At 42.6% G+C, this 22372-nt stretch overlaps 1 protein-coding gene, 1 long non-coding RNA gene and 1 pseudogene across 3 annotated transcripts in view; 2 read left to right on the top strand and 1 right to left on the bottom strand.

Moving 5' to 3' along the window:
- The window catches only part of LOC144792156 (uncharacterized), a 60042-nt gene extending 46061 nt beyond the window's left edge, over positions 1-13981 (bottom strand). The window contains exons 1-2 of the long non-coding RNA XR_013602514.1: positions 13769-13981; positions 2473-2493 (exon numbers count right to left, since the gene is read on the bottom strand). This is a non-coding gene — a long non-coding RNA (uncharacterized LOC144792156). The remainder of the gene's footprint in view (positions 1-2472; positions 2494-13768) is intronic.
- The window catches only part of AIFM3 (AIF family member 3), a 337117-nt gene that overhangs the window by 240481 nt on the left and 74264 nt on the right, over positions 1-22372 (top strand). For both annotated transcript variants that reach the window (XM_078667038.1, XM_078667037.1), the window contains exons 12-14: positions 6448-6563; positions 9570-9641; positions 12116-12179. In XM_078667038.1, the coding sequence (XP_078523164.1) occupies positions 6448-6563; positions 9570-9641; positions 12116-12179 (252 nt within the window). The remainder of the gene's footprint in view (positions 1-6447; positions 6564-9569; positions 9642-12115; positions 12180-22372) is intronic.
- Positions 17585-17693, top strand: LOC144793861 (5S ribosomal RNA; annotated as a pseudogene).

Below are 22372 nucleotides of genomic sequence, written 5' to 3'. Positions count from 1 at the left end.
ATCCTTATTCTTCTAAGAAGAAAGTCCATAATGTTTTTATAAGAACATCCATGTTCTTCTTTAAAGGGGTAGTCCAAAACCATGAATGTAAGCTTCCATAGCCTCCTTTCAATTACCTTCTGTAGCCTTCATCCAAGGTGACCTTCAATGTGTCCCTTTTGGAATGAGTTTTAATATCACCCATAAGATGAGCTTCCATGATTCCTTTCTAAAGTTTATGTCATCAATTTAAGGTGAGTTTCCTTAGCCCCTTTGTGAAGAGGGTTTGCATTTGGTCATTTTAAATAAACCTATGATATTGTTCTTCTAATTAAGATGAGTTTCTGCACCCCCATTCTAAGGTGTGTTTCCTTTCTCTGTTCCACTTCATTTTCTTTTTAAGACATACTTCCTTGTGGCACTATTGAGGAGAGTTTCTGTAGCCCCTTTTAAAACCGTTTTTATAATATAAACCCTTTCAAGTTAGCTTCTTTTTCTTCATTTTAAGGTGCTGTTTAGAATTCCCCTTCCAGATGAGTTTCACATCTCTCTCCTTTATATGTGGGGTGTTCCTTTCTTTTTAAAGTGGCTTTCTTCTTCCTGTGCCTTTCTTTCTTTGCATGCTCTCCTCATCCATTGTACTCTGCTACCTCACAGCAGTAATGGCTGCATGCACCTATTTCATACTGATTAAGTAGTTTGATCAGATTAGTAGTGTTTGCTGGAGTCCTTTGGGAAACCGCTACTTTTAAATATGTTTAGATACTTATGTACACTATCTGTAACTGCCATCTGTTCAGCATTTTGTGGTTGGTTTCGCCAATAGCTAACTTCAAAAAGCACTAAGCTTTGTATGTGCTATTTAATTAATTCTCAATCATAAAGTATTGCTTTCCTTATCACAAAGGAATAGTCATCTACCAAAATATATTAGAACACAAGCCAATACAATAAGTGGTGTCACATATAATTAAAAAAGTTGGGTCACCAACACTTAATGAATGCAGCACCCATCACTGACTGATCAGAATCTACAAATATTAAAAGCATTGAATATAAGTAGAGTACACATCACAAGATAAATTGGATTGTGGATCTTGAGTAGCAGGTGGTAATGTTATCCAAGTCCATGGGACTAACTTTGCTAATTTTTTTAAGTATGAAAGGCTGAGTCAAACCTACTGATATTCAATCATGTGATCTCCTGATTTTAGACAGATTTTTGTAGTCAGAAGTACTCAAACCGCAGAGGGTTCAGGGACATAATATTGCGACCACAAATATCATGATACATAAATATTGTGTCAAAAATATAGATCACAAAAATATTGTTTTCCTATACATATGAAGGTAAGTATAAAAGTATTGGAAAATATATATTGTTTCACACTAATAGCTTCAAATTTAATGTTTATTATATAACAAAACTATAATGTAAAATACATAATTTTTAGCAACATTTTTCACTATATTCAAATATATACTCACATAAACGTGGACACATGAATATATATGTTTGTATACTTATATATACATATCCATAGCAGTACATTATTATCAAAAATATATTTCCCATTTTATTGAATGTTTTTTTAAATTTACTAATTTCATTTCATTTCAAAATCGTTATTCGTATACAATGAATATCCATAAAAGCACAAGTCCAAAAATCACAGCCTATAATAATAATAAATAGGTCCGATAAAAGGGGAGACAATTAAAAATAGAACTGATCATAACAGAGTTGATTTCTGATCGAGCATCAAACAAATTTACTAATATAAAATGCATTTGCATTGACAAAAAATAATTAACAAACTAATTACAAATACATTTACCATAAATAATTTTAAAATATATAAAACTTCATATATATATGTATGTACAAACAAATAATATAAAAATAATACAAAATTAACAAATAAATAATAATATTAGATATATACAATATTGAAGTAGTAATAACATCTGCGTGAAATAGATATACTATTTCTAGTGCAATGCAAACAACAATAGGGACATTTATTATTTCCACTCTAATCTGTCTAATAGGAAAAACGTTCGACACTAGAGGGGTAAAATTTACTATTCCCACTCCAGTATGTGCAACAGTAGGGAAAGCATTGGTTACAATTTATGACTACTACTCCACTCTGTGCAGCAGTAGAGAGAGAGAGTAGTTCATTTCAAACAAATAACATATTTTAACAACTCTATTAATTATCCAAAAATATAAAATGAATAATATAAAAAATACGTCTAAATTAAAAAATATATAACCAATTACATCATTATTAAAATGTTTAATACATATTATTAATAAAAACATGTTTTTTAATTTAATTTAATTAAAATACCACACTATATTCCCACAAACATAATGACCAACAATTTGTTAGAGTTAAAGTGTAAATGAAATTTAAAAAGTATAACACAACATATTTAGTAATAAAGAAAACAATCAAAAAATATTTTTAATGTAGTATTACTTACATAACTTCCCACCCTATTCTTCTACAAACACAACAAAACACACATGAAATATGAGATAAAAATTGAAATTATTAAATAGTTTACAAAATTATCAATAAATAGAATATTTCAATAACAATCAATAATCCAACCTAGCAGCACACACTTAAAATATAACCAAAATAAATAAGGATACCACTATTTGATAATCAATTAACTAATTAATTAACAATGGATATTTATTTGTTAATGGATTATTAATTAATTAATGTCCCGCCCTACACCACTACAAACCTAGCCACCCACAACCAAAATATAACTAAAATAAATCAATATTACATAATGTACATCATTATTAATGAAATAATTCATAATAAATACATTATTGATAATTATTACTTATTTAACTTTCCATCCTATATCGTCACAACAGCCCACACCTTAATTATTACTAATATATACAATTCGTACACAATTTACATAATTAATAACCAATCAAACAATTAATAATAAATGAATAACTAATAAGCAATGCATTATTTATTAATTAACTTTCCACTTGTACCCCTGCAAACCCAATAACCCGCACCTAAAATATAACTTGGAAAATGTAATAATTACACAATCTGCATAATTATTTATGAATTAATTTCCATCAATGCACAGCCCCTCCTCCTCAAAACCACAAAGAAAATTACCTTCCAAGATAGAATCAATGGCAATGCACACAACCGCAAAGAACTATTTGCCATCGTCAAGGAGTTTGCAAGGCCCAACAGAGAGATCACAGACGTCCCACCCTCCCAAGACCTCAGCAACAAACTCGGCACCTTCTTCCACCACAAGATCAGGCAGATCTATGACAGCTTCGACCCCCTAGGTAATGCCACTTTGCCCGCCACCACTTCATGCAACCACGCCGCACTCCAACAGGCCATTCTCAACTGGACACCGCTCACAACAGAGGACATGCTCAAGACCATGAAGATCATCCACTCAGGAGCCCTGTCATACCACATCTACACACAGAGCCCCAGCCGCCATTGCGCCCCAGCTGCGCCGCACCATGAACTGCTCCATCGACACCACCACCTTCCTCGATGACTAGAAACACGCTGAGATCAACCCCTACTAAAGAAGTTGTCCTCAGACCCAACAGACCTCAAGAACTTTAGACCCATCTCCCTCCTCCCTTACCCAGCCAAAGTCATCGAGAAGGCCATCAACACCCAACTCTCTGAGTTCATTGAAGTAAACCACATCCTGGACCAATCCGGCTCCCAAAGCATTCACAGAACGGAGACCGCACTCCTCACCTCCACCAACGACATCTGCTCCCTTCTCAACCGAGGCGAGACTGCAGCCCTTATCCTACTGGACCTCTCAGATACTTTTGACACGTCTCCCACTGCACCCTAATCACAAGCCTCCACAATGCTGGCATCCATGACCAAGGATCCACTCCTTCCTCACCGGCCGGACACAGCGAGTCAGACTATCTCTACTCCTCTCAGAATCGACAGAGATCTGCTGTGGAGTGCCCCAGAGTTCCTCTCTGAGCCCCAGCCTCTCCAACATCTACATGACCCCCCTTGAAGACATCGTCAGAAGCCACAGACTCAACATCGTCTCTTACGCCGATGACACCCAGCTGATACTCTCCCTCACCAAAGAACCCACAACCACCAGAACCAACTTCCACAGCGGAATGAATGCCTTTGCCACCTGGATGAAAGACAGCTGCCCCAAGCTCAACTCGGACAAGACCGATATACTCAACCTGGGTCCCACCTCTTCAGTCTGGGATGGCTCTTTGTGGCCAGCTGATTTGGGACCCTCTCCCACCCCTATGAACCACGCACACAACTTTGGCATCATACTGGACTCAGTGCTCTCAATGAACCACCAAATAAACTCAGTTTTCTCAGCCTGCCTAGAATCCAGAAAGACTGTCACACACACACTCATCACCAGCAGACTCGACTATGGCAACGCACTCTAGGCCGGCAGCACCCAGAAACAACTCAAGAAACTACAGGACCTTCAAAACGTTCTCCGCCGCAGCCACATCACGCAACGCCTCCGACAACTCCACTGGCTTCTGATCAGCAAGAGAATTACCTTCAAGCTCCTCACATACCTGAACCACCGCCTCCCATTCCATGTTCCCACCAAACAACTCCATCCCACAAATCACTCCCTAGCCTCTGTTCCCAGGATCCACAAGACCAGCACCGGAGGAAGTTCCTCACTGCCAAGTCCAGGAACACCCTGCCCCTCTTCCTCAGGCAATCCGTGTCGCTGACCCAATTCAAGAAGGACCTCAAGACCTGGCTCTGCCAATGAACCTCCACACCCAGAAGGACCAGCAGCCCCCTCCCAAGCGCCTTGAGACCCTCGCCTGGGAGTAGTTGTGCTTTACAAACACCTGATTGGTTGATTGAACAATTAGTAATAAAGTGATCATTATTAATTCATTATACTTAATTAACTTCCTACTCTTTACCCCTACAAGCCCAACATCCCACATCTAAAATATATCTTGAAAAATATAATTACACCATTTTCATAATTAATTATCAGTTAAAAGTAATAAATCAATTTATAATTATTAGTTAATTATACTTAATTAACTTCCCACTCTTTACCCCTAAAAATCCAACAACCCACACCTAAAATATAACTTGAAAAATATATTGATTATACAATTTACATAATGATCAATTAAAGATTAATTATTAATTACTTTTAAATATTTAACTGCCCACCCTGTACCTCTACAAACCTCACAACCTGCTATGACACTATAAATTACAATTAACAATTAACTTCAAGTTAAAAAATAACTACAAACTATAAACTATATTTATAACATGTACAATTAAAACCTAAACTAAGATACATAAAGATGATTATAAAATGATATTTTTTACAACTATATTTTTGTAAACGATATTAACAACACGGATATTTTTGTCAACGATATTCCTTACCTTAAAAAATCTATATTTTTGTAAACAATATTTCTGCATCACAATATTTCTGTATTACGGTATTAAAAACTTAATATTTGTGCGACTCAATATTGTTTACTTAGTATTTTGTCCAACTACCCTACAGAACTATCTTGCAATTGTCCATTCTACATTCAGCTTTTTTAATATCCTCTTGCTAGAAATCACTGAGGGACATATGTATGTAATTTACATTTTGCGATTCTCAAATAGCGATTTTTAAGGAATCGCTATTTGAGAATTGCAAAATGGAATGTATGTAACAAATCGCAATTTTTTTGCGAACCTCTAAAATTGCTTAATTGCGATTAGCAAATTGCGAATCGCAATTAAGGAATGAGTGTCCCTTTCATTCCTATGGGCCAAGAGGCCCTTAGGAATGAATGGGGATACATTCTCAAATTGCGAATTTCTATGAGAAAATCGCAATTTGAGAATCGCAATTCCAAGGGTGCCAGGGTGTCCAAAGGACACCTGTTGCACCCCTGGAATGTGCATGTATGTACATGTGGCGCACAGACATGCCCTAAGGGCATGTCTGTGCGCCACATGGCACTTTGAATTTTTTTTAAAAATGCACTTTAACAGGAAATCGCAAAATACCATCTACTTGGAGTAGGCAGTATTTTGCGATTCCTTAAGCCAAAATCGCAATTTGCGAGGCACCCCTACATAGCATTTAAGGAATCGCAAAATTGCGATTCCTTAAATTCTTGAGCAAAATAAGGAATCGCAATTTTGTGATTCCTTATTTTGCTATATGGCCCATACATACCAAAACGCCGTTTGCGAATCGCAAACGGCTTCCTACATATGCCCCTGAATCATCATCTTTCCTCCCTGCCTCATTCTGCATTAAAATACATGACTGCATTTTTAGTCTATTTCTGCCACATGCTTTACCCCTGCCATCTATCAACCTCTCACTACTGTATTTAGATGTATTGCATAGTCACATTTTCATCTTTTTCCCTTATGATAGGCATGGAGGTTGCTGCTTACCTGTGTGACAAGGCCCACTCTGTGTCTGTGGTGGAGCTGGAAGATCTTCCCTTTAAGAAGTTTCTGGGTGAAAAAGTTGGTCGCGTGATCCTGAAGGTAAGCTGGTGAACCCTCCCTGCTTCCCTCTCATGGTGTTTCCAATTTACCATCTAGAGCTGTGTTCTGTGATTAGAACTGTTGCATTCTAACTTTGACTTAAGAGAGGCCACATACACCTTTTCTAAAAATTGGTAAATGTGTAATACTCAGCTATGGCTCACTTCCTCAGTCAAAAGGTTTCGCTATAGCCATTCAATACAACACCTTTCCAAATCAAATCGCACCTTTCTCCAGTATTAAACCTAAGTCCATTTAAGTCCACGCATAAGTTCAGGATTCTGTAAGATTGTGATAGCCTCTGTGTTTTTTGTTGTAGCAAACGTAATTAGCATTTCTGGGACATGTGGTACAATCACAGTGATAATCAATTGAGTGCTGACTCAGGCTTAGGAACGCTTAGGGTTGCAGACAATTACAGATTGAAGCAAAACGTAAGCCAGCTAGGTCACTTCGTGAACTAATAGAAGGCATGCCTAGGAACAAGTGATTATGTCTACTCCAATGGCGTAAACGAATAAGACGTGGGGGTCCCAACAACTTAGAGGAACAGTTGCAAGAAGGAAAGAAGGAGGGAAAAGTAGGATACAATGGCTAAACAGGAAACCCAACAGGGTGAACCAAAAGGCTGCTATGTCGCTGGGGCACCATATCTGTCTGTAGCAGGGAAACACTAAGGGGCCCATTACGATGTCAGGTGGATTGCCCCCGCCAGGCTGGTGGTAGCCACTGCCAGCCTGGCGGGGGCAATCCGCCCGACATCGTTGCACTAAAGACCCCCGCCATATTAGTCTTTCCGTCCGCCGCAATGCTGCCACGGAAAGGCATGCGGAGACTCCCTGCGGGGCCCGTTGCGGGGCCCGTTGCGGGCCCCCTGGGAGTCCAGGGGGTGGGGGGTGCACATGGGGGATACCTATGGTACCCCCCGCAGTTCAAAGTGCAACATGGCAGGCACCGCACGGTGCCTGTCATGTTGTGCCTTGAAATGCACAACGTGCATTTGGGCGGGCGGCGCTTTCTGCACCGCCTGCCGCAATGCTAAAAATACAGGATGCGCCCGCCTGTGTGGCGGGCGCATCCTAATGCTCAAGGCGGGACCGCCGCTCCTATGGTGGGCGCTCCCGTTTTGCACGAGGATGATCCTAATGACCCCCTATGGCTGGAGGAAAGGTTGTGCAGTGATGGTGGGGTGCAAGGGGCGAATACACATGTACCTGCCACTCTTACTGTAAAGGGATGCTGCAGTTTGTGTGTGCAGCCAGGGCCCCAGGGCAGACTGTGGAAGGCTTAGACTTCATCTGTAGATACCTCATCTGGGTAGGGGAGCAGGTGGTCATCCTCAGCTATCCATGGGGTGTCTTGCAGTGTCAGGTCCCATGCTTGACATAGCCAGGGTTGCCCGCCTCTTCTGAGCTTCTAGTTTCAGAATGGCACTCTAGCATTCCACCCATCTAGACAACTCCCACTTCCATCCCAGTAAAGAGGGCATCGCAGGAGCCTTCCAAGACATAGCGATGTGGTGTAATGCCAGGAGTAAGGCTAGGTCTGCAAACCTCGAGGTAATGAATCTGACATGGGGTTTGGGAAAAAATCCTAACAGCCAGATAGCAGGTGTTCTGTCGAGGGCGTGGACAGTGATGGCATTTAAGAGGGCCGACACTGAGTCCCAGAATAGAGTAAGGAATGGGCAGTTTCACACCATGCGGTAAAAATCTGTATCCCCAGCTGACATTTGGGGCAAGCTGCCTGGATCCCCGGGTCTATCCTATTAAGTAGCTTAGGTGTCACGTCTACTCTAAGCAATTAGTAACGTTTAATTAATTTAAAGTGGGTATTGCGAGAAGTCAGGGGCGTGTAACAAAGAAAGGTCGCCTAATCGCTATTCAACAGTTCCAGTCCCAGATGAGCAACATCTCATAAGGAGAAAATGTCATTTGTAGGTTGAGCGAGAGCAGGGACCGATATAGTACTGTAACTACATGAGCCTGGCCCTTCCTAATGCAGATAGTCTTCAGACAATCATGTACCGAGGGTTCAAGTCCCCCAGTGTCCTTTGCTCCTTTAATAGCTGCTACCACTGCGCCTTATAAAAGGAGCTGGGTGGGAGGGGATATCAAACTCATCTGTCAGGTCCTGGAAGTCGTGTAGCGACCATTTCTGTACCAGTCACTGATAGTAGACATGCCCCTTCGCTCCTAGTCCTGCAATCCTGTCCAGTCTCCCGTATGCAGAAGACAAGCTAGTATTGCCAAGGGGAGGTCTCCGGTGTGGGGAGGTTTGGTTTTTGTTTGTTGGAGCACCTGGGCCCATGTGAAACAGAGGGTAAGTCAACATGGGGCCCTCCACTCCCCCATGGAGGTGAAGACGCAGTGTAAGGAGAGCAGGCTCCAAGACAGTCCTAGTAGGGGTAAGTGGTGGGCTCTAGACAGCGCCACTCAAGAGTGTTTCACTCCAGATCAATTGTGCTGAAAGTTAATTTAGCCAGGGGTGGCTCTAGGCTCATGGCAGCCCTGGGCAGGGAGCGTAGGAAGGGAGCCCCCGGAAGAGGGGGCCTGGTCAAGGCGGAGCGCGGAGGCCAGTGAAGAGGGGGGGGCAGGGCATTTGAAAGTGGAACAGAGCCGGAGGCCAACAAATTTCTGCCAGGGGCCGCCACGCAAATATGTATCCATCCTCAGAGGATTATTATATTAAGGATATATATTGGTGTGGTGGCCCCTGGGGTTTGGTGGCCCTGTGCAGGTGCACAGCTTGCACATGCCTAAGACCGCCCCTGATTTAGCTCCATACCGCAAGCCCTGCCTCATCTGTCGGGAGGCGCAGCTTGCTTCGAGCAATGCAACGATGCTCCGACCCCAGATAAGCTCTGTGAGGAGACTGTCTATTTCATTTCTATTTCAGGGATTTGGGGAGGCGTAGAGGCAGGGAAGCGAAATAATAGAGGAATTGGGGGAGGAACCGTGGCCTACAGATCTGATCTCACTTCCTTCTTGTTCTCTTTTGAAACAGCTCTTTGAAAGCAAGAGGGTGAAGTTCTACCTGCAGACGGAGGTGTCGGAGTTGAGGGAACAGGAGGGCAAGGTAAGACTTTGTCTTCAGCTGCTCACTGCGAGCCTGTCGGTAAAACAGCCTGGTAATTCCTACGCATGGAAATGAAAATGCTGCAGGATTCGGTATGTCACCCTCGGTGTGGAATTCACATGGTTTTCCGAGTTGAGGTGCTTGGAATAAGGAACAACTGGAAATCTCTGCTTTCCATCATCCTGTGCACTTTTCACCTGACAAATGTCAACGGGTTTACGCTGAAGAAAGTTTTTCCAGGACAAACCGTGGTTTTGCAGGTTTACCTGCCAGACTTGTAACTAAACTCATGTTTACGGCTGAATCCGGATCACTGTAGAACCTGTAAATTGGGCTTAAGAGGGCCTTAGTAAGTGCTTCACTATGTGAGATGGCGCACTCTCCAGGCTCTCTGTGACCATCAGACCTCCATTATTCACACTCACTGACACAAAGTGAACATCTACATACGGGGCAGGTGGGCTTGTGTTTTACTTCCGGAGTCTGTCTGGCCTAGAAGGTAATTTGGCAGTGTCCGAAGAGCTGGCCTGACACGTCAGTGTTTTTTGGCTGTTTGTGGTCCTGTTTTATGGCCTGTTGGGCTGATTTATTTCTCCGGTATTAACACAAAATGTTGCCTACAGCAAGTGAAACTTCAAGCAGTCACCCATATCTTTCAAAACACCCTCACAGCTTGTCTTTACAAGTTAAAAACTCCCTGCCTTTCAAACATGGGCCACTTCTTTAGATATCAAATTCGCTAATGGAGGCCACTTTTAGTTGTAGGCCCGACATATTGTTTGTCCCACTCCGGCCCGTGTGTCCAGCCCTTAAATTGTGATGAACTTCAACCCCAAATGTGATAGAGTGGAGTTTAGGACATACCTTGAAGGCACTATCAGGAGACTTCAGGGTATTATCCCCGCAGCTCCTAGCTTCACAACTCTGCCATGGTGCTACAGTACAGCTGGCTCTAGCGGGGGGCTGCAAGGACGATGGAAATTATTTTTTGACTTTGCCCTAAAAGGGCAGAGGCTTGTAACTTAGTCACATGTTCCTGTCTTTTGGGTATACCATGCAACTCCATCCAAGGTAACAAAAAGGGAACATTTATTTTGATGTAAAGATAACAATGGGAATTTGGCTTTCTTGTGCAGTCGAGAACTATTGTGGAGATGATAACATGTTCTACATATTAAGAATGTGGTGATATTCAGTGCTGGGATTGACTATTGCATTTCTCCATGATCTGTCTTTTAGGGCTGCGTGCTGCATCGTCGCCATGTGGCACAGAACGCCACAGTACAACTGGTCAGTGGTCTGAACAGTTTGATTGTTGGATTTGGGGCCTGGCCCTTCCTGACTACCTGTGAAGCTGAGCATGCCCCATAAAGTGCCTACACCAAGCATGACCTGATTCACTCAGGATACACTTTTGCCTTGGTTTGGTGTCATGGAGTAATTTACTTTCCACGGAGAAGGCACTTTTTTCAGTTCCTTCAAAATTATTTGCTGATGGTTTTCTTTCTTTTTCTGTTCAATACCTCAAGAGCTCTCATTGTAAAACCATTGAAGCTAAAAGTAAATTCAAATTAGTTTACAAAGCCAAGCTTCTGCCCAAGCTACCTTCCATGCAAAGCTACCCCTCCTCTCGGATGGACAAACAGGACTTAGAAGCCAGAATTCTCTGGACTTAGATGGTCCCAACTTTAGAACTGCTCAGGCTCAAAATCATTCCTCCTGTGGAGCTGCCGCTACTCTCGGGAGATCTCTGCTGGTTGATTTGAAGAACAAACCTTCTCTCATGTCCTCCTGAATGCATCTAAAAGCACACCTGACATGATACCTCAAATGACAGTGGCCCTTCTTACTCTTGCCCTAATGAATCCCGAGCAATCTGTTTGATTAGTTACATATTAATTCTTTAAAGTATGTGGGGTTTAAAATATGTAATTCTGTGCTATATTGTAACTTGCTCTAAGACTCCAGTTAGTGAAGGGCAGCTATATAAAAACATTAAATAACTAAATAAAAAATAGAGGATGCACAAATAGAAGCTCGCACACTAACGGATAGTATGAACAGAAACTGGTTATTGAGAATGCACTACAGACAACAGTTGGTAAACAAATAGACAATGCAGAAGAAATGGTGTCAAAGTAGACGCTTCAGAAAACTTATGCATGAGCAGGCAACACAGCAATGGAGGTTGATTAGCAGGCGCAGAACTGTTACAAAAGTTACAAAAGCAAGCACTGCAGCCAGATGTTGTTATTTTAAAAAGCATTGTAAATGAACAGTTTAGTTTATCAAATACTGCAGAAAAAGACAAACAGCAGTGTTCTCAGCCTCACAGACAAGGCCTTAGGAGAAGATGGCATTCAATGGGTGAAGATACAGGTAGCAAAGTTACCAAGTGAGTGAATGTGGTTACAGTGGTGTGTTTATTGAGGTGTATAATGTTTTCTGTTTTGTTTGTTTGTTTTTTCTCCCAGCTGAAAGAGGTTGTGCTAAAAAGCGGAAAAGTCCTACGGGCAGATGTATGTGTCATCGGTATAGGTGAGTGAGACAAGGGCTCACATTTCACAACAAGACAAAATGCATAGTGTTGACATTCATGTTTTACCACAAATTAAGGAATTCATTATAAACATATGGCCCTGATTCAAGAGACATTTGGGATGCATGAGCCATGCAGAAGGTATATTGTGTTGTGTTATTTTGAAGATTCCACTCTGTGGCTAGGGAGTCAGTAGATGGACGCAGTCCGTGGCAAGCTTACATACTGAGAGTAGTGAAAAATTGCTGCATTGCCCCTGACAGCGCATAGGTCTTTTAAACACACTTGAAGCGTGCACAAATGAGAACATGTAGCGCAGGATTCACTGTGTAATTTGTAACAAAAAAATATATAAGACAAGGGCACCAAAGTTTCTTAGAACCACTGCTGTTGCTGCATGATGCCAGGATTGCTGACTATCAAACAAATTACGGTCAGATTTAGAGTTGGGCAAACAGGTACTCGGTTACTAATGTGGCGATGTACCATGTCCATCAAACCCTCGGTTTGCTAGTCCTACTCAGAGTCAGCTAGTCCATCAACTTTCCGTTAGCAGTGCCCCATTTAATCTATCGATGGGAGGCTCAGTTGATGGCCTGACAGCGTGCAGGCCATCAGGGAAAGGGTATGTGATTGTCTGCTCTATTTAGGGCCTTTTTTCCTGTCCTTCACCAACAGAGAAAACCTGGTGGTGACAAACAAAACAAGTCAAAAAGAAAGAAAGAAAATAAAGAAAGCGGTAAAGAAAGAAAGTAGGAAAGAAAGAAAGAAATAAAAAAGAAAGAAGGAAAGAAGGAAACGGAGAGTAAAGAAAGAAGTCTAGAACAACATAAAGAAAGAAGGAAGAAAAGGAAGGAAAGAAAGAAGGGACAAAAGTTAAGGCAAAAAGAAGGAAAGAAAGCAGGAAGGTAAAAAGAAGGACAGAAAAAGGAAGGAAGGACTGAGAGAAAGTAAGAAAGAAGGAAAGAAAGAAAGCAAAAAAGACAAAAGAAAGCATGAAAGAAAGAAGAAAAGAAAGATGGATAGAAAGATGGAAAGAAAAAAACAAAAGGAGAAAAAGAAAGACAAAGACGTTAAGAAATCAAGATAGACAAAAGAAGGAAGGAAAAAAGAAGGAAGGAAGGAAAGAAAGAAAGAAGAAAAAATAATGGACAAATATAGAGGGAAAGTGAGAAAGAAAAAAGAAAGAAAGGAAATAAGGAAAGAAAATGAAGGAAAGAAAACAAGAAAGAAGGAAAAAAGGTAAGAAATCAAGAAAGACAGAAAGAAAGTGCAGCAAAAAGGAAGAAAGAAAAAAGGAAAAAAGAATGAAGACATAGGAAAAAAAGAAGGGAAAGTAGGAAGGAAAAAGGACATTTTTTTAAGGTGCTACAAGTGCTACAATTTAAACTGATAAAGGGCAGTTTTCTTCCTTGGCAATGTTTATTAAAGAACCGTTGCTGAAACTGAGTCCAGAATAAGTGTCTCCTGAAGAATTGTCTACTTATGCATACACATGTGTAATATTTAAGTTTTCAGTTCGTGTACTGCATGCATTGTAAAAAAAAAGAGGATAGGTTAATACAGAACAGCTTCGCTCTTATATTACCTGCTGGCTGACTTTAATCCGGATCACCGCACACCCTCCCACTCACCTTGGGGCATAGGAGGGGGACTGCTGTTGTTCGGGAGCGGCTCCTGCCATCTTGCTATTTTCGCCGCGCCACCACCGCTGCCGTTCAAGGGGGGACTACTACTCCCAGAGTTACTGGTGGCGCGCGAGAAGCGTGTCACAGCCCAAGCGCCAGAAGGCGCTCAAATAGGCCCGCGGACTCCCGAAGCGCGGGACGCTTCGCTCCTATATTACCTGCTGGCTGACTTTACTCCAGATCACTGCATACCCTCCCACTCACCTTGGGGCATAGGAGGGGGACTGCTGTTGTTTGGGAGCAGCTCCTGCCATCTTGCTACTTTTGCCGCGCCACCACAGCTGCCGTTCCAGGGGGGACTACTACTCCCAGAGTTCCTGGTGGCGTGCGTGAAGCGCCTCACAGCCCAAGCGCCAGGAGGCGCTCAAATAGGCCCGTCCGCGCCCGTCGGAGCCCGAAGGAGGCATTGGCTGGGCCTATGCCCTAACATCCCATTTAAGATCTGGTACTGTACTGTTTATATTTCATTTGCAATACGGTGAAGACTGGCTTAACTTAACGACTACGGCTATATTGGGTAACCCCTGTACGGGATATAGTCATAACCATGAGTAAAAGAAAGAAGTCTCAAGCTGAGAGTAAGGGCCCACACGACTTACAAACTGGGGGTCAATCATCATTGCTTTCATATTTGGTGGGAGCCCTGGGTGTGCTCGAAAAACAGATTTTTAATGTGGAAGAGGCCCTGGGGAAAGAGCCAGGAAACCTCGATGTAGTTCCTATAATACACACTCAATCCCAGGTTGCACCCAGAGAGAAAATAACACCCAAGCTAGAGTAAAAAAGGGTTGTATACAACAACCATTACTGGAGATTGAAGCAAGTTCTTCTGATGAAGAAGCAGAGGCACAACCTCGAATAAACGCTCCAAGAATCCCGTAACCACGGAGGGGGGCGATAACAACTTAATTACAAATACTAGTACCATCTATATAAGCCCCCCCAAGGAGCTTCTAAACAGAAAAAGGCCCAAGGCGAAACAATCTGCTGTACAAACGGCTTCCCGTAGGAATAATAAAAACTCTGGTAAAACTAATTACTCCATGCAAACAGAGCGTCATATCATTGCGATTGAAAACCTGACAAAGGGAATAGATAGTCTTCGTAGTACCCTAGTTGAGGCCTTACAGTCCCTGGCCAATAGAGTAACTAGCTTGGAGGTAACGGTTAAAGAGAGCCAACATATAACAAAAACAGATAAAGTTAACCAGGCCTGGCCGGGTACCCGCAGGAAAATTACACACGATCCACACCCCACCGCCGATCAATCCACGGTAAATCCAATATCCCCTTCTGGGGACCACGCGCAAATTAATCTCAGGCCCAAGATCGACAGAAGCACACTAACACTACACTCTGATTCAATAAATCCATCAATCACGAGACCCGTCCCCAATGAATTTCAAAAAGACCCGTCCCTATTCTTAATGGTCGAACTAATCAGAATGCCATGGCCACAAGGGATCGCTTAGATTTACCCCCTGCCGCCACTCCATATGTGGTGTTTTTGACAAATGTGCCTATATTAGCACAGGCAAAGCACGAAACCTGGATGGGACTTAGAAATAAATCCCTACATTGGCTGGGTAATCAAACTGGGCTAAATAACGAACTGTTCAGTTGCTTTAAAATGCCAAGAAGAGTAGCGTGGGTGGGAAGGGAAAATAAGACCTCCCTCGGCGATTGCATTGCCCTGACCTTTAACGATCCCAGACTAGACATACTCCTATACATCATAATTCTATAAGCATTAACCCTCTGGGGGCTTTCTATCCCCCACATCAATTCATAGGCAGGACCCCTAAACACCATCAAAGTAGAATACTACAAGCCACTCATACATCAAGGTGGAGCATTCCTTTATTAAATCGTTATGAGGTCCTATCAGGCATGGATGACCAGGATTGACAGGGGAAGAATAGAAAGGGGGAGCAACTTCATGAGACGACCAATTCACCACCGATAAAACAACACGGGCAACAAGGACAGGGCCTTGTAATAACCCCAGAGATAAATCTCAAGGATAACGCTCCGCCCGAAACAACTTAGACCATTGATCGAAATAAAACGCTCATAGATAACAAATTTAAAACCAAAGCACAAAGACATCAGGCAGTACCCCCATTGATAATAGGACCATCACTTACCGAGGGCACTAAAGATGGTGTCATTACAGAGATTGGTGACAGGGCCCCTGCAAAAGAGATGAAATCCAACAACAATATTCTATGCTGGAACTAAGTATGGGCCGAAAATTCGTCCGCTCGCGGAATTTGCGGATTTTCCACAATTTCGCAATCTGCGAATCTCGTGAAATTGCGGCAAAATCCGCGAATCCGTGAGTGGGACGAATTTTGTACAGGAAGCACTTACAGGGTTACAGCAGGTGCCCAAGTTGAAGCTAATTTCTTTGTAACCGTTTACAAAAGGGTTACAAAGAAATTAACTTCAACTTGGGCACCTGCTGTAACCCTATAAGTGCTTCCTGAGCAGCGCCTTGTTGCCTACTTGCAACTATTCTCTGACCCTGCTCTGACCCTCGAAGCAGGGTCAGAGAATAGTTACAATTAGGCAACGAGGCTCCTGTCACAAAAATTAAACCTCAGCAGGAAGCACTTACAGATAGAAATCAAGCAGGTGCCAGAGTTGAAGCTCAAATTCAGTAACGCATTATTATTATAATCAGCCCAAGAATCTAGAGAGCACGGTCGATGCTAGGCAGGTGTGCTTTCTCCCCAAATCTACTGTCTACAAATAGCTGTAATCTGTGATGGAGGTCTAGGCATCCACGAGTTTCTCGAGCGCAATCCCCCTGTACTTCCAGTGACCAGGAGGCTGCTTTCTCCTCATCTGCTGCGCTGATCGGTCTCTGACCTTTATAAACAAGAGGCATGTGAACGCCTAATCTTCCTCGCTAATAGCACTTTTACAAAATATATATATCTCTATATTCTGCTCTCAATCTTTTTTTTTTATAAAGAAACCGGCATGGGGTTTACAATATGCGTGGCCCTTAACTTTAAACTCGAAAACTGAAAGAAAACGAAGAAAACCTTTGCCCTAAGACAAGACAGAGGACCCCCAGCTAAGGCAGGGGAGCTGCTGCTGATGGGCTGCGCCAGCCCCGGTTCCAGCCCCCCCTCTCTCGACTCTCCGAGGCAGCCCGGGAGCAGGGGGCCGTTGAGAGAGCCAGGCCGGTGACATGAAGGGCCCTGGGCCCAGGCACTACTCGGACCCTCGCCTCACTCTCTCTTCTACACGCAGGCACAGAGGGGCGGGGCATAGACATTATTTGCCTATGAGGGCCCTGTCCTTGATTAAAAAAAAAAACACACACACAATAGGAGATTTGCAGCCGCCAGTGCTTGAGGGTGAAGAAGTTGCTTCCCCAGAGTTGGGGTGAGCTGCATCAGCTGCTGGGCGGGAGTCCCTGCAGCCCCCGGGGGCAGGTAGAGAAGTGTCCCGAGCAGAGTGCCTCAGAAGCAAGGATAGGCGCTTGCTGCTGCTAGTGCCGCCCCTTTAAGAAGGGAGGCCCCAGCCTGTGCCAAAGTGTCAAATAAGCAAGTGCGAGAGAGGGCTGTGCTTGGCCATGTGCAGGAACTTTGAAAGGGAGGGCAGGTGTGAAAGGGAAATGTGCAAATGTACTTGAAAGTAGCCTGGTGATGACACCGCGTGGGCTGCGTCTGCACAAGAGGCTTGAACCGGCAGCCTCTCGTGCCTAAGGCCATACCACCCTGAATGCGCCCAATCTCGGAAGCTAAGCAGGGTCGGGCCTGGTTAATACTTGGATGGGAGACCACCTGGGAATACCAGGTGCTGTAGGCATTTTGCTTCTCGCTGACACCAGGGGGTGCTCCTCTGTCGCACAATCGCACACAACCTTTCTCGCTAAAGGCACTTCCGTTTTTTTTCTTCTTTTTGGGGGGGATTTATTCTATTATTTTAGTTTATCTTTCTTAAAAAAGGAAACGCCATCTAGTTCACAACACGCGGGCCCATAACTTTACATTCGGAAACTGAAAATGCGCCTGCACTTTAAACCGGGTCCAAAAAGAAGAAAACCTTTGCCCTACGGCAGGACAGGGGACCACCCCCCCCCTTTCTCCTCATCTGCTACGCTCATCGGTCTCTGACCTTTATAAACAAGAGGCATGTGAACTCCCACAGAAGCCCGGCCCCACACACACTAGGCTATGCAATCTCTTCCCGCCCTTTCCCCCAATGTGATGGACAGCTCACTCAAGAGACCTCGGCGCCGATGGGCGCGGTGGCAAAGTTACAGACACACGGGTCACTGGAGACAACTCTTCTAGGCCTTTACGCAGCTGTAGTGTAGGACAAGCACGATACATTTACCCAACGACGTAGCACTTACTGATTAGCCAGTAGAAAGTACTCCAGTTGAGTATAGTGCAATTTGCGGATTTATTTGCGAATTCGCGTGAATTCGCAAACTGCGAATTCGCAAAATTCACCCAAATTTAGCTGGAATGTTGCGGGGCTGGTAGACAAAATAACTCACCCCCCATGGCTGGATATTGTAACCAAGTATAGTATTCTCTGTTTACAGGAAACATGGTCCATAAACGATCTACACATCATGGGCTACCAAACTTTTAATACATCGGCCATTGCTAGCATACAAGGCAGAAATAAGGGTGGGCTGTGCACAAAGTAGCCACGTTTTTGGCAACAGAGTATTACCAAATTATACTAACTTCCTGGGGAGACCTAAAAATATGACACTAGTAAATTTCTACAACAACATCCCAACATTACTATTGGAAAACGTTATAAATAACATCATGTCCAATCTACTTAATTTGGAGGAACAGATGGTTGGAGACATGGTCTTGTTATGGGTAGGCGATTTCAACTGCACCTTATGCCCCCGTGGCGCCACGGGTATCTGCGGTTTAGGCGATAATAAGGAGGACGCTCCTACCCATTTCACCCATTCTAAATTGGGGGACTTATTAAACAACCTGATTTTCCATTTTAATTTGTCATATGTTAATGAATTATGTTCACCTATTATACCTTTTCAGCCCACCTTTAATGGGAGAGGGTGCAATTCAACCAACGATTTCACCCTCTTACCTTCGAGGAACTCAGGGTTAGTACTAAACTGGGGAACACTCGATACTACCCTTAGTGATTACTATCCAATCTCGATTGCCATAAAACTCAAGGGCGCTGAACAAAAGTCGATGTATAACCCTCCATATAATCCACCAATAAGGCTGGCCAGCAGAAATGGATACTCTATTAAATAAGACAAAGTGAAGCCCGTGGCTTTCCTTCAAAACCTATTAAAAAATACTTATGAGGATATGCAAATCTGCCTCTCACAAAAAGAGGAACCCCACATAGTTATTGATTCCTTTAATAAAATCTTAGCGGAATCAAAAACACTCCTAACTAAGGTACATCGACAGGGTGCGAATAAAGGCCACAGCTGGTTCGACGAGGGATGCACTAAGGCATTTACTACCTTGAAAAACACCTTACATGCTACTTTGAGATCCACCAAATTAATTCGGAGAGCCAGAAAATCCACCATAACCAGCAGGAAAAAACAATTAAAGAAGGAGGCATGGCTGGCACTCCACAAAGCATCCCAAAGAAAAGATAATATAGCTTTCTGGAAGGCGGTTAATGCTCCGTTCCTACAAAGTAAAGAGGCGGACGAAATTGACCTCGCAATTTCAGGTGAAACCTGGGTGACACACTTTAAAGGTCTATATGACAAGGTCAATGTAGCGGAACCCGGAATTAAAACTGAAAACGACTCAGGTGAAACTGTTGAGTACAATCCACCTAGTGCGTTTCCTCTGGGCATCGTATTTGAATGCGAGGAGGTCACCAGGGCAATAAAGGAAAGCCCTTCAGGAAAAGCACCCGGTCCGGATTGTGTCCCCATAGACGTCTACAAATCCGAGATCGACCTATGGGCACCTTTGCTTACAAATGTGCTAAATTCCTCAAACAGCTCTGGATTCATTCCAACCTGGCCACATGCAATCGTGGTACAGATTTTTAAAAAAGGGGACAGGAACGAGCCCACCTGCTACCGTCCGATATCGCCACTCGATGCATTGATGAAGGTGGCCGGGCGGATAATTTTAAATAGGATGCAGGAATGGGCGGAGGAACATGATGTCATCTCTAACTTACAATATGGTTTCCAGGCGGGCAAAGGCACAATAGAACAGGGCCTCAATTTGGCATTAGTAATAGCCAAATATACGCAGGCTAAAAAATGAAAACCTCTTTGTCACCTTCGTGGACCTAAGCTCCGCCTTCGACTGTCTGGACCACGAGATGTTATTGTCGATATTCTCCGAGATTGGCATAGACAAACAAATTCTTTCATTCATTAAAGAACTTTACAGGGGGGCAGGCGCCAGAGTTCGATATGGCAGGAAGGGCGAGTGCTCAGAGAAGTTTGAGATACGAAGAGGTGTGAGACAGGGATGCATCCTAGCACCCCTGCTTTTTACTTTATATATTAATTCCATTGGCTAACACCTTAGTGAATTCCAGCATGATTACCCAATAATAAGCGGGATACCAATACCAATGCTCTTATACGCATATGACGCTGCAATAATGTCTCAGACCAGGGTTGGCTTGCAAAGGGCAGTAGTCAAATTCACTGACTTCATGAGAGGCAGAGGCCTAAAAGTAAATATCTCTAAAACCTACACTATGTCCTGTGGAACTGGGACTAGAAGGACACCGTGCCCAATCTTCCTGGATGGGAGAAAAATCGAGAGCACCGACAGATTCTCCTATCTAGGAATTAACTTCGATAGAAAGGGCACATGGTAGGAAGCTGTGACTGCAAGGTATCTAGCTTTCTCTAGGGCCACAGGAGCATTGACCAACTTTGCTGAAAAATTGGGAGGTAGACCGGTTGGAGAACTTCTATAGATCTATAAATCAAAATGTGTCTCCACCGGCATTTATGGAGCAGGTCTCTGGGGGATAGAACACGCAGAACACATCCAACTTTGTGAGAACTACTACATTCGCTATTTACTAGCAGCCCCCAAATCTATAGCCACTTATGTTTCTCACAATGTATTGGGCCTCCCATATATTTTTGACACAATAAAAACCTCCCCCATATTACTGTGGCATAAAGTTTGGGTGACACCTGAGACAAGCCTAAATAGAGACGTCATCAAAGACTTCCTTAAGCTAGATGGAGTGGCCAATATAAAATGGTTTAATTACATAAAACAAATGCTCAATGACATCGGGCATCCGGAATTCTTTGTAAATCCAGCAAGCATGGAAGCTGTGTCTAGAAACACATTGAAAAAGATGGTTTTTGAGCATCTAGACAATAAAAGGTGGCTTCTGGAAAAGGTTAAATGCACAGTCACAGAGAACCAGCTAATTACCATCAGCGGTGGGGTTCAGCAGTATTTATTATTAGAACCAAGCTCTTAAGCTGTTGACCCGTTTCCGCACGGATACTTTTTACAGATTGATTACCTTCCCAGTATGCAATGTTTGGACAAGGGAAAGAGTAATTTGCCCGTGTGATGACACCTCATATCAATCCAATATTCACTGTGTATTGTTTTGCAAGTTTTATCTGATTCCGAGGGAGAGATTCTTGAAACCTATACTAAAGGCTTGGGGGATACGCTCTTGCATAGGCTCAGGAACTCGATGAAATATTCATGGCCACTGCCTTCCATAAATATCAGAATACTTCTGCAAAGTCTGTATATAGTGTACAAAGAAAGTGTTATCATTTTAGATTTAACACATATACACAAATGTTTAACTCTTTTATCCTTTGAATCTTGGCTATATAAATTGCACCGAGCAGAGTGATTCTTTGATAACTACTGGCCTCGTATGAATTATATTACAGTACCTCTTCCTTTTTTTATCTTATCCAATTTTATGTATAGGTCTCTTTTTAATGTGCTTGTAAATGAATGCTTTTATGATTTTGTATTTTAAAAATCGAATAATGCTAAATCGGATCCGAACAGTTTCAAATGGATGTTGTGTTATGCTGTGAAATAGCTGTAGATAAAACAAGCATTGGAAATGCAATAGGTCTCGCATTAGAAAAGTTGGAGCTATTTGTTTTGTAAATGACAATTTTTTTTTATGTGTTGGTCTTGAAAATAGCAAAAATTAATATCTTTGTCATTTACAATGCCAATACTTTTAACTTTTTCAAATGGGACACCTATAGCATTTGTAATGCAACATGTTATGTATGTACGTGACTTACATGTATTCATATAACAAATACAAATGGCTTTTAATTTTTTTAAATAATTAATACTTAAATAAAAGTTCTTGTAATTTATAATAGCAATAGCTTAAACTATTGTAAATAACGTTTGTGAAGAATATGTTCAGTGTATTTTATTATGACGAAAATGCAAGAACAGAGGTGAAATATTAATTGATTTTACAAATAACAATGGCTTTTAAATTTTTTTCAAATAATTAATACTTAAATGAAA

The sequence above is a fragment of the Lissotriton helveticus genome, chromosome 11 (genome assembly GCF_964261635.1).
Source record: "Lissotriton helveticus chromosome 11, aLisHel1.1, whole genome shotgun sequence".
Lineage (NCBI taxonomy): Eukaryota > Metazoa > Chordata > Amphibia > Caudata > Salamandridae > Lissotriton > Lissotriton helveticus.
This window is presented reverse-complemented; position numbering and strand designations above follow the sequence as displayed.